At 42.4% G+C, this 12,752-nt stretch overlaps 1 protein-coding gene across 1 annotated transcript in view; it reads left to right on the forward strand.

Moving 5' to 3' along the window:
- The window catches only part of LOXHD1 (lipoxygenase homology PLAT domains 1), a 154,533-nt gene that overhangs the window by 39,189 nt on the left and 102,592 nt on the right, over positions 1-12,752 (forward strand). The window contains exons 5-8 of the mRNA XM_005500411.4: positions 3,483-3,581; positions 5,281-5,429; positions 8,183-8,306; positions 10,694-10,944. Coding sequence (XP_005500468.2) covers positions 3,483-3,581; positions 5,281-5,429; positions 8,183-8,306; positions 10,694-10,944 — 623 coding nt within the window. The remainder of the gene's footprint in view (positions 1-3,482; positions 3,582-5,280; positions 5,430-8,182; positions 8,307-10,693; positions 10,945-12,752) is intronic.

Consider the following 12,752-nt stretch of genomic DNA (forward strand, 5'->3'; position numbering starts at 1 on the left):
AAAGAAGAGCAAGGTGCTGTAACCATGCTGGACATTTGCACTTTTGTGTTGCAGCTGCTGCTGAATTTTTGTTAGCTCTTCTGCACTTGGCATCTTGCAGTTTGCGCTTCTGAAGCCGCTAATTTTGCTCTTCAGAAAGCTCCCTTCTCCCTGCCTGTGCTGCAGTGAGTCTGAACTGCTAGATGGAGTTACGGCTTTTACCAGCCATACATTAGCATTTTGCATGTACTCAGTGTTAGGAGAAGCATTCAGGAAAAAGAAAATCCAGGGAACATCTTGGTCTCTGTTTTGCAGATGAACTCAGAACTATGTATTGAGATTAAAAAAAGCCAAGTGGGTATTTTTGAAAAGATGATGTTACTGTTTTAAATAATGCATAATTAAGGGCTTACAGAATAGGGAACAACATCCACCCATGTTTAAAATGAAGAGTGCTTGACTTCAGCCAGATCTCTGCCTGGCTGCAAAGAGAGCTTTTTCCTACATGCTTCTAGCAGCTGAATCCTCACTGTCTTTTTGAGATGTAGCATCCCTTTCTATTTAAATCTGCACATCCACTATGCAATTCTGTAAGGTGTGCTGACGCATGAAGCACAGAAGGGCCCCTGAGCAGAGTGAAGAGCCACTCTCTCTGCTGCAGCTGAGTGCTGAATTGCTCAGATAGGGAGAGCAAATCCTGGCAAAAATGCAACACAGCTCAGGATTAACCCTGTTTGCTTCCTGAAGATGGAGCTATAATCGTCCTGCATGCAGGGCTGAGTGGGGCAGGTATGGGGACTGGCTTGAGCACACACAGTTTCAGAGTTGAGAACATTTGAGGGGGAAACCTAAGGAGCACAGACGAGGCATGATTCCATGGTCTGTGGAGCAGGGGTGTGCTATGACCTAATCCGAGCACTCCTGGAGTACCTTTGCCTGTGGAAACACGTCTGCTCTGCAAGGAGCACTGAGAAGAGGCACGCAAGAACATGCCCTACACCCCAGCTTTTCCTGCATTTTAGGAGACAACATAAAACCCTTGCAGCAGAGTGCCCTGTGGTTGTCACCAGCCCAAGGCGATAACCCAGCGCATTGCTTACCTCTCCAGACTCAGGAATTAACTCCAACAAGGGAGTCTCCATAGTGACACTATGACAGCAACGCCATGTGTGTGCAGAGCCCTTGGGAGCACTTGGTGTTCTGAGCAGTTTGTCAGATGATATCATTGTAAACGTTAGATTTTAAATACAACAATGCTGAGAAATCTTTCACCCTGTTAGATCTTTCACTGGCATTTTTCTTGCTGACCAGTCGTATTTCTGCAGAAGACATACAAGGTGCCCCTCCTGCCCTGTTTTTGGTCACAGATGCTGATTGCTCTTCATTGACTTCTTCTCTACATGTTCTTCTCAGTGCTCTGCATGTTTTCAGCATCCTTCTGGTCTATAATTTAGAGGCACAGAGCCTGATCCTGCAAGGGTAATCTGACTTCAGCTGCTGATGCTTGTCCCTTTGTAGACCCATTTATCCCATCAGCTTCTTGTGGTCCCTGAAAAGTGGAGCGGGAAATTAATCGTTGACATCAGAATAAATATTCTAGAGGAGGTGCAAGGATCAAAACTTCTTGAATAATGCGGTCTAAGACTAAAGATCCTGATGTACAATGGGTCACTTTTAGTTACAGCAGCTTAGTGGCCACATGGGAGCTCTAAATTGCACCATCTCCAGCCTTGGCTAATGCAAATTGAATCCTTTGCTGTTGGCATATTCCTAGCAGCTTGTAAGAGCTCTCTGAACTGAAGCAAAAGAGTTAAAGAGAAACATTAAGGCTTTTTCTCCCTTATGTGAGCCTGTCTCTGTCCTCCTCTTTTTTTGTTGTTGTTGTTTAGTATTTATTGCACTTTTATCATTATTATTTTATTTGTTGTGGCATGTTTTGCAATGGGGTGCAGGGGATGTCAGCTCGATTTTTAGCCTTTCCAGAGCACATTCATTAAACCGTGACAGGTGATTTTCCCTTCTGTTTGGGCTCTGCCCTTTTCCTCCTCACCCTGGGAGCTGAGCGCATCTTTGTAATTCAGGGGATGGTCCAACAACCGCTTCTCCTGCTCTTGTTCTCGCATCTTCTGCCTCAGGGGGAGCACATGCACCACAGTGTCTGCTGTCTTTTAGAATAATCTTTAATATACACTGATTGTGGTGGAGGAGGCAGGTGACCTGCTCTGGGAGTGGTAAGCCAGGGTTTGTGACAGTCTGTAGCTCCTTAGGGAATTTGTATCTGTGTTGGATGGGAAGCCCAGACAAGCTTCTCCCCTAACTTTGCACCTGCTGAAGGGAAAAAGTTGCTCACCAAGGATCATGGTGCAAAAAAATGTTTATTTTTAGAATGTGTGTATTTTTCCCTTTTGCAGAAGCAAAGACTCAGAAATAAAGAGGTGATGTAGCCCAGAACTTGCAGTATCAGCTGGTCATGGTCCAGTAAGACGCGGTATAACAGACACCTTGTTGAGGTCATATACATTATTATGTATGGTTCGGCAGTATATTTTGCATTAATCTTCATCAGTTTTGCTCTGTGTCTTTCTGTCTGTCTCCAGCACTGGTTCTGCACAGAGAGCATGGCACTAAATGTCTGTCATGATTAAGTTTGCTTGGAGGAGCAAGGTAGTCAGGTAGATTTCAATGGCAGATTTTCCAAGCTGCTCATGTTTGCCCAAAATGTAGTCACACTGAAGGCCACGGGAGTTTTCACATTGATTTCAGAAGAAGCTGAGCTCACTCTCACTGTTCTTTGGAGCCAAGTTAGTCCCATGCTGATCCCTCTGAACAGCTTGGTTCTCAAGATCACTGGCATGGCATATGTGAAATGTTCATGGTGTGGCTCTCTCATGTGTTGCTTGATATGGTACCACATCATGTAGCTTCGTAATGTCACAACTTCTGACTTCACCCCTGTTTCTCCATGAAACGGAAAGGACTAGATCATTATTTTTTTGAACTGGGCAGAGTATCAGGGTGGTCAGCTTCAGATTTTTGTATTTTAGCAGTGTTAGTGACCTTTCTTCAAAATAATTATTGTCACCAGCCAGGCTTAATGTAAACCAAGCTGCAAAAATAGCTCTGAAATGGCATTCGGACCAGAGGGGTCAGGTCTGGGTTTGGGCAGATATCTGGCTCCGTAACTCATTGATGTTTTGAAAAACCAAGGCTGGTGTGTAGGTCCAAGTTCATATGATGATCATGTATCAACACCAAAATTTGCACCTTCCTCTCATCAATGTTAAGGCCAGGAACCGGGTGATCTGTTCCTCTTGCCCAGGGCAGTCAATACCCAAGTATCAGAGCTCCGACTATGGATATTATTCCTTCCAGTGCACAGGATCTAGGTGCCATGACTCAGATGTGCTTTCAAGCAAGCACCAGCACAACCTGAAATGGTTTGTACTATTGTGTTTTGTATCAAAGTTATTAATGCATTGGGATTTCTGCCTCTTTCCATGCAGTCAACAAATACGTGGTCCGAGTTTTCACCGGTGAAGTTAGCGGCAGTGGAACAGATGCAGATGTCTTCATTAATATCTTCGGTGAGAAAGGAGACACAGGTATTCAAATGCAAATAATTTCCTAAAATATTTCTTTCTGCTCTGCAGGCCTGTGATCTGAACAACACACAGCAGCAATCTGGCAAATGCAGAATAATTTGGCTGAGTGAAAGGCACAACAAATGGTGTTGTTAGCTCTGGGGTTTCTCACATCTGCTTGTCCTGGAAGCTGCATCTGCAGAGCAGCAGTCGTGGCTGGGCTGTGAGCATGATTGCAGTTACCTGCCACAAAAACACCCAAACCCTGGGAAAATGCAGCATAAACCACCAGCATAAACCACTGCAGTAAGTGGCCAGTCCACCGAGAGATCCAAGACCAACCTGTATTTACAGTGTATGCAGTGAGAGCTGCATGTCCCATCCTTTTGGATGCTTAATGTTGCCCTTTCAGTGTGGAACAGGTTGTGGCTGAGCCTGCTCATTTAGAAAGATAATTTAACTAAGGTTTATATTAACTGGCTTTAAATTAATGGTAGTAGATTTTTGTTCATTTGTTATTATTGTTATTGTATTATTGTATTATTATTATTATTATTATTATTATTATTATTATTATTATTATTATTATTATTATTATTATTATTATTATTATTATTATTATTATTTTGGTTTGTTTGTTTGTTTGTTTTCCTATGTAGATTATGCAACAACAGTGTACTTGGAACTTAAATTTATTAAAAATATATATATATATTTTTTTTTTTTTTACCTGAATAATACTTAAAGGTGTGCCCAGAGCAAAGTCCCTGGGTCACACCATGGGGAAGGGTGGGTGGAAATTCCTGGACAACCAGCTAGCAAATATTCTCTCTTTTATACTGCACATATCCCATCAAATTCAAGGAGAAATGTCACTATGTCTCCCAAGTGTCCTTGAAGAGATTATGAAACTGAGTGGATAAGTCTCATCCTTGATTAGCTCTCCAGACTTTTACTAGTGGATTCATCTGATCTCACTGGAAACACCTGAAAGGGGCAAGTCTAAATTTAAGCCAGTTGTCCAGGCATTCTGTCATATCTGCGCAGGCAAACAATACCCCTAGAAAATGATTCATCCCCCACTCAGAGAAGTGGGATGAGTTTCCCTTTAACGCTTATTCTTGCACTGGAGCCTCGGGCAGGTTTAGTCCCATTCACAGCATCACTCACACACAAGCAACGTTGGTTGTAACCAGGGTCAGTGCTTTAATATTTTTCATAGACGCAAGCTCCTATGAGAGCAGGAAAAGCCAATAGCCCTGGTGAGATCCTAATTTGAAAATAAATCCCTCCTGTATAAGGCAGCAAAGAATCCCGTGTCCTGAAATGTCAAAATCTGAATTTTGTGACCAAACCCTTTTTTCAAAGAGTTTGGAATTTTTTTTTTTTAAGATGTTAAAAATAAAAGGGAAATATGGTGGTTTGAAAAGAAGGAAAAAAAAATGCAAGAGCCATCTGGATGTGTACTTCTGAAAACTTTGAGAGCTGTAAGTAACTGTGACATTACAGTGAAAATCATGGTCTTTTCTGTGCTCAAGAAAAGGCATCTTTTATTAGAATATAAAATCCTCTGCCTTTACCTTAAATCCTGACTGCAGAGAGATGGTACCTGGAGAATATCTGATTCCGTCAGTGGTGACATTCCTGAATATTTCTTCACTTACAAACACGTATGTGCCTGTAACCCTTTCCTCCTTGTTTTTTCACTATTTTTTCTCAGGTGTGAGGAAACTGGACAATGACAAAGACAACTTTGAAAAGGGAGCAGAGGACAAGTTCACGCTCGACGCTCCAAATTTGGGAAGGTTAAGGAAAATTAATATAGGGCACAATAACAAGGGTGGTTCTGCTGGTTGGTTCCTGGAAAAGGTTGGTTTGCCTGAGATGTTTAATATGAGCATGATGTGGGATCAAAATGTCTCAATTTTACCCTCTTGGTGGTCTGATGCCAAGGAATACAAGGATATTTGTTGGCTGTACAGGTTCCTGGTTACCAAGAAGGACACAGAACAAGTTTTCACCTTTCCAGACACTCTCTAAAGATTCACATTGGGATGTTAAAAAATTATGGACACTCAGAGTTTAGATAAATTGTTGAGCATTTCCGTGGATTTTGCAGCTCTTCTCGGTGACAACCAATGATAGGACAAGGGGCAATGGGTACAAACTGGGACACAAAAGGTTCCACTTAAATTTGAGAAGAAACTTGTTCATGGTGAGGGTGGCAGAGCCTGGCCCAGGCTGCCCAGGGGGGTTGTGGAGTCTCCTTCTCTGCAGACATTCCAACCCGCCTGGACACCTTCCTGTGTAACCTCATCTGGGTGTTCCTGCTCCGTGGGGGGATTGCACTGGATGAGCTTTCCAGGGCCCTTCCAACCCCTGACATTCTGGGATTCTGTGAAAATCATTGTTGAGACTTGAATTTGCCTGCTCTCATAGTATTTCTCCTGTATCAGTCATTGCAGTTTCTCTGACAGATGAGGGGGAATTCTGCAAGCTGGGACCTCCAAGCCCCCCTTCACTCTTTGGCTTAATGCATTACCAAGATGCTAAATATACCAGAGATATCTGTTGAGTCTGCACACACTGGAAATTTGCAAAGACTTATAGCTTGGCCAAATTTAAGTGGTTTATCATCGGCGCAGCAAAAAAGATATACCTGCCACAAATATCCTTTTCTCCCACTCCCACTTTCCTCCTCATTTTAATCTTCTGCTCTAAGGCATGAAGGTATTGCAGCTGTTAGTGAAATGGTTGAAAGAATATTTTAAAAGGAGAAATATATGACTGTTTCCTATAATCTGATTTTATTTCCTCTGCTGATGTAGTTCAACACAGCTGGCTTTAATCCACTGAAGATCTGACCCTAAATTGGTACAACCTGGATAACTGAGTGTTTTGATGTATTACAAATGCAAATATTAGCTTATGATTTTCCAGCATCACTGCACAATGTACTACAAGTTATTATGGTTTTTGTCCATGAGAAAATGCAGAAGGTGAAAAACAGAGCTGTTTTGCTCACTGTAATAAATAGTGGGGGGAGCCCACAGGAAAGGAACCTCATTCTCACATTGCAGATGAAGTCTGCATGGCATGGTTTTTGATGTTGGTTAGGTTGCTTAAGTCCCAAAGCCCGAAGCAGTGACTAGTTGCATCCAGCACACTAATCTGATGTTCTGCCACATGAGCCACCAAGATGTTTGTGATTAACTGAAAGGCAACTTTTGCTTTGCTGGAAGAATGAGCTAAAACTCGGCCCAGTTATCTCCTACTGTTGGTAGATGTTTTTCTCTAATTTGCTCCAATATTTGGTGTCTCTAGCATTGTCACTCCTAGATGAACTTGCTAAACAGCAAAAGAATTTCTTCTCATGTTTCCTGGGTTTTCAGTGTGACTTATACTCAGAGCAGGTTCTCCACCTCTAAACACATGAATGAAGTTATTAACAGGAACCCGAAGAGGATCAGCTGGTAGAAGGGCAAATCCGAGTGTTGATATTTCTCCTGAACATCATGTATTTCTGTCTCAAACACTCTGGCACTGCTCTCTCATGTTGACAATCCCAGCCCTGGCAGACATTGCTGTCCATATCCATGTCCATGTCTCTACAATGAGAACCAGTCATGCTGCAGCATGATATGAGTGACAAGAGAGGAGGCTCTGATTCCCAGAGGATGGTTTCTCAAATCTATTATAAAGGACAGAATTCAGATTATCTCAGTTTGCCGTGAAGGCAGAGAAAAATGGCAATGACTTTCTATCCCTAGTAGTGAGTTTTCTTTATCTGAGATATAAGCCATGCAGGCAAGCAGAGATTTTTATTTCCTCTTTTCTAACTGAAAATCCACAGTACCCTTCGCTGCTTGTTTAAAAAACTGCAGTAACTCTATGGCAAGCTTTAGGAACCCAGAAGAATGTATTGGTAAGAAATGCCTCAGCAGGAGTTGCAAGAAACCCCATGTGGGTGACAATGGCCTAATCTAGTATTAAAGGGGAAGATTGTTTCCGGGCTTGTTTCGGTAAAATATGCATGTAAATAGGTCAAAGAAACAAATCCTTCTGAATTGGAAATTATTCCTACAACGAGGTTTTATGTCTGTCTTTACATCCTGGAGTAACGGAGTTGGATAACAGGATATTACCCAGTCACACAAACTGGTCTTGATTTGTCCTGAAATTCCTTGCTATTGTTTTATAACCAGGCTCTGCAACTGAGAGGGAAAGACAAAAGTTTGTTTCCAAAGCAGAACAAAGAGCTGCCATTGGGCTGATGGAGAAGAGCAGCCAGCAAAGGGGCTCTGGAGAGAAGGACAACAGGCCAGCCAGCTGGTCTTGCTGGCAGAGACATCTGGTCTTGTGCACTTCGAGAGATGCAGATTGAGTTCACTGTATTAAAAAAAGGAAAAGAAAATTTTTAAAAACCCTGGCTTCTTACTCACCAATTGTTTGAAATTCTATCAGTAATAATTAGGGAGTGGAGAGGGATCTGCATGAGTATTGAATATATTAAATATCAGGTGAGAATGTGTACATTAAGCTTCTGCACTTCTGTCACCCCTCGTGTAACACTGTTGCTTTTTCCATGTGTATTTTGCAATGCGCTGCTTCTTTTCTCTTAGGTGATCATCGAAGATATCGGCAATAAGTGTGTGTACCAGTTCCCCGTTGGACGCTGGTTTGCTTTAGATGAAGATGACGGTAAAATCCAGAGGGACATTCTTGTTGGGGGCACTGAAGCCACAGGTAAAGTCATGGGCTGAATCCATGGTGGGAAATGTGAAGATACAAAGGTCTAATTAACGCCACTAGCCATGTTTTCTGTAGAATATTGAATGCCTTGAGCTCAGACACACCTGCAGTGGAAAATCCGATGGTGACAGCTGTTTTGTGTGAGGACCCCTGAGCTACTGTTGCATTACCCAGCTCCACATCCCACTGGTGAAGCTGTGCAGGACCCACACGCTGGTTTGTTGCCTGATGCACCTGGACAAGGGGCTGGTGGGCAAAGGATGGAAGATCCAACTTGTGCTTCAGCAAGTTACTCACCCACTTTCAGAAAGCGGATTCCTGTTTCCACAGTGGCCAATGTGCCACACAGTAGTGAATGTTGTACTTCAGGTTCTTGCATGGAGAACTATGCATCCTTTTGCAAAACAAGAAAGGCAGCGCTGAACCCTAAAACTGGCTTTTTTTTTTTAACCCAATGTAGTTAGAGCAGATACAACCAAAAGCTATGCTTCTGTTAAAAGAAGCCTGCGTGTAAAGTCAATAAAACAAATTACCACAAGGCAGAAGATTATTTGCATAGTATTCTGCCTGTATTTATTCATTAGCATAAAGGCAAACACTTTGACTGCGCACTTAACAGCTGTTCTTTACTTCATTGCATGGTCTTCAACTTCTGCATTCCTTGTATATCTGCTTACATGTGCATGAGGAGAGTGGTCTGGGTGCAGAGTGCTGAATTCAGGATGCATGTTGGCAAAAATTATGGGAAGATGGGGGAAAAAATCTGAAAAAATGCAATTCATTTACTAAAAGTTTCCCTTAGCCCTTTACAATTCAAGACTGTGCATTTTTCTTCCTGCTTTCATGAGTTTTGTTGCAGATGTACAGTAAATGTGCACAGTACAACATGCTTGAATACAATTTTTAACATAAACTTCAAAGACAGGATTGTTTAGAAGAGAGTGGGTTCTGATGTTTTAACTTCATCCAAAGTCCCTAGTGAAATTGCTGGGTGGTTTAAGTGAAGGAAGAACTTAGCTTGGGCCCCAACTGTTTTAGAGATGCTCCCTAAAAACCTGCTATAATTACAGAGATGTATCTTTGTTTGGTGCTATGACCCAGGTCTAAGATATGGCTGTCAATGAACCTTATGAGAAGGAAGGCTTGTAGGAAGAAGTGTTGTCTTTCTTAGACCAACATTTAGATCTAAAAAAAAACCCCAAACAAACAAACAAGCAAAATTTCATGCATGTACACTTATTTTCAGAAATATTCTTCTTTCTTCCCACTGGGCTGACATCTCTTCAAAGTCGTGCTTTGCTGAGATCTTTAGGGTCTCACAGTGACAGCAGTATTAGAGGCTGCTGACCCCAAGTTTGCAGAGTTTTCTGATGCTACAGATCTTGCCACCACTGTTTAAAGCAACAATTCTCCATCCTCTCAGCATCCTCTGACGTGTTTGGCATTTGGTATCTCTCAAAATCAAATGACTTAGTGTCAATCTTCACCTAATAGTCGCCGCATTGTGATTTTAAAAAACATACTTTTTTTTTTTTCCATTGGGCAGTGAAACAGGGAGTTTTTCAGCACAAACCTGTTTCCCTTGGACAATCTGAAGGTAGCTGTGCATTTCTCCTGTGTGGGACAAAAACAAAAGAAACATTGCACTGTGTGTAAATCAAAACCAGTGGGAAACCAGTAGAGTCCAATGTAAATCAAATAAAAATTTTTACTCTCAGCCTTTTTTCTTTTTTCTTTTTTCTTTTTTCTCTTTTCTTTTTTCTTTTTTCTTTTTTATTTCTTCTTTTTTCTTTTTTCTTTTTTCTTCTTTCTTTTTTCTTTCTTCTTTTTTCTTTTTTCTTTTTTCTTTTTTCTTTTTTGTTTCTTCTTTTTTCTTTTTTCTTTTTTCTTCTTTCTTTTTTCTTCTTTCTTTTTTCTTTCTTCTTTTTTCTTTTTTCTTTTTTCTTTTTTCTTTTTTCTTTTTTCTTTTTTCTTTCTTCTTTTTTCTTTTTTCTTTTTTCTTCTTTCTTTTTTCTTTCTTCTTTTTCCTTTTTTCTTTTTACTTTCTTTTTTCTTTTTTCTTTTTTCTTTTTTCTTTTTTATTTTTTATTTTTTATTTTTTATTTTTTATTTTTTTCCTTCTTTCTTTTTTCTTTTTTCCTTTTTTCTTTTTTTCTTTCCTTCCTTCCTTCCTTCCTTCCTTCCTTCCTTCCTTCCTTCCTTCCATCCTTCCTTCCCTCCTTCCTTTCTTCCTTCCTTCCTTCCTTCCTTCCTTCCTTCCTTCCTTCCTTCCTTCCTTCCTTCCTTCCTTCCTTCCTTCCTTCCTTCCTTCCTTCCTTCCTTCCTTCCTTCCTTCCTTCCTTCCTTCCTTCCTTTCCTAACCAAACTCCTGATTTCTTCAGGTATTGTGTACAACGTTGCTGTAGTGACAGGAGATATCAGAGGAGCCGGTACAAACTCCAAGATCCATGTAATCCTCCACGGCTCCAAAGGCTTGAAGAACAGTGGGAAGATCTTCTTGGAAGGAGGTGAATTTGAGCGTGCCAGGACAGATCTCTTTAACGTGGAGATCGCTGCTCTTCTCAGCCCTCTCAGCAGAGTCACTATCGGGCACGACAATTGCGGCGTCAGTTCTGGCTGGTTTTGTGAGAAGGTGAGATGAAGTCGTCTGTCTGTAGACAGCTCTCAGACTGTTGCCTATTCATAATCTAACCCTAACAAACAAACATGTCTAAGAAAAAAATCTGCCTTCATTTGGATGACAATATCCCCAGTTTAACAAGTCAATATTATACATAATGCATGGTAGTAGCTGATTGCCTCAAAGGCACGTTAGATGCATAAGTCAATCACTCACTAATTGGGTTGATTGCCCCTTTGCAGTCACAAACACAGAGATAATTTTTTGCTCAGCGCCAAAAGCACCTTCAGATGTTCGCCCGAGGGGCCAGGCAGAAATGTGGTCTTGGGTTCTGCTGAGCATTTCAAAGTTATCATTGACGCTCAGACTTTCCTGAAGTTTTTAAATGCTGCTCTGGAGCTCAGGAAAAAAAGGCTGACCACAGCTGTTCCTGAGAGGTTGTGGAGCAATATGTGATGTGAGCTGGTGTATTAGACCAGAAGGGGCTGACAGGAGGGTGGAGAGGGAGGCAGCTGCCTACCCTGAATCTGGTAAGAAAAACAGTTTTCCTGGCAAGCAAAATCGCCTTGGGATGTGTTTGAAGGCTTTTTGTATCCTATGTTTCCTGTAAAACCCTCCTGTGCACTGGTGTGGTGCAGGGCATGCACTGAGCAGTGACACACGGTTTAGTGACCTGTTTAGACACACAGTTTAGGATGTTGTATAGTGACAGTGTTAGGTTAACAGTGGGACTCAAAGATACCCCAGGTCCCAGTATAAGTTGGGGAATGACCTATTAGAGAGCAGCGTAGGGGAAAGGGACCTGGGGGTCCTGGGGACAGCAGGGTGACCATGAGCCAGCACTGGGCCCTTGTGGCCAGGAAGGCCAATGGTACCTGTGGCGGGTTAGAATAGGGTGGTCAGTAGGTCAGAGAGGTTCTCCTGCCCCGCTGCTCTGCCCTGGGGAGACCACATCTGGAATATTGTGTCCAGTTGTGGCCCCTCAGTTCCAGCAGGACAGGGAACTGCTGGAGAGAGTCCAGCGCAGCCACCAAGATGCTGAAGGGAGTGGAGCATCTCCCGTGTGAGGAAAGGCTGAGGGAGCTGGGGCTCTGGAGCTGGACAAGAGGAGACTGAGGAGTGACCTCATTCATGTTTACAGATATATAAAGGGTGAGTGTCAGGAGGATGGAGCCAGGCTCTTCTGGGTGACAACCAGTGATAGGAAAAGGGGCAACAGGTACAAACTGGAACACAGGAGGTGCCACTTAAATATTAGAAGAAACTTCTTCTCAGTGAGGGTGCCAGAGCCTGGCCCAGGCTGCCCAAGGGGGTTGTGGAGTCTCCTTCTCTGCAGACATTCCAACCTGCCTGGACACCTTCCTGTGTAACCTCATCTGGGTGTTCCTGCTCCATGGGGGGATTGCACTGGATGAGCTTTCCAGGTCCCTTCCAATCCCTAATATTCTGTGATTCTGTGATCTTGAGGGTTTCTTCCAACCGAAGCGATTCTGTTATTCCACGATACAATTCTGACTCCTGCATCCATACTGCCCATTCCTGTTCACATCCGTGGTGGTGTTTTGCCTCTTCTGGGTTGACCCATTTTGGTGTACTTCTGGAAAAGCAGTAATAACAAGATAGATGGTTCCTACCTGTACTCCAGATTGGGAATTGTGCAACCACTCCAATTCATGTTAGTTCCAAAAACATGATTTTGACAGCAGAACCAAGATCTCCATCACTGCCTTTGCTTCAGTTACTTAAATTTTCAGTATCAAGGTCATGTGGGATGCTGGTAACAGAATATCCAAAGTCACCTTCCCAGTCTCTTTTCCCAG

This window comes from Columba livia, chromosome Z, assembly GCF_036013475.1.
Source record: "Columba livia isolate bColLiv1 breed racing homer chromosome Z, bColLiv1.pat.W.v2, whole genome shotgun sequence".
Taxonomy (NCBI): domain Eukaryota; kingdom Metazoa; phylum Chordata; class Aves; order Columbiformes; family Columbidae; genus Columba; species Columba livia.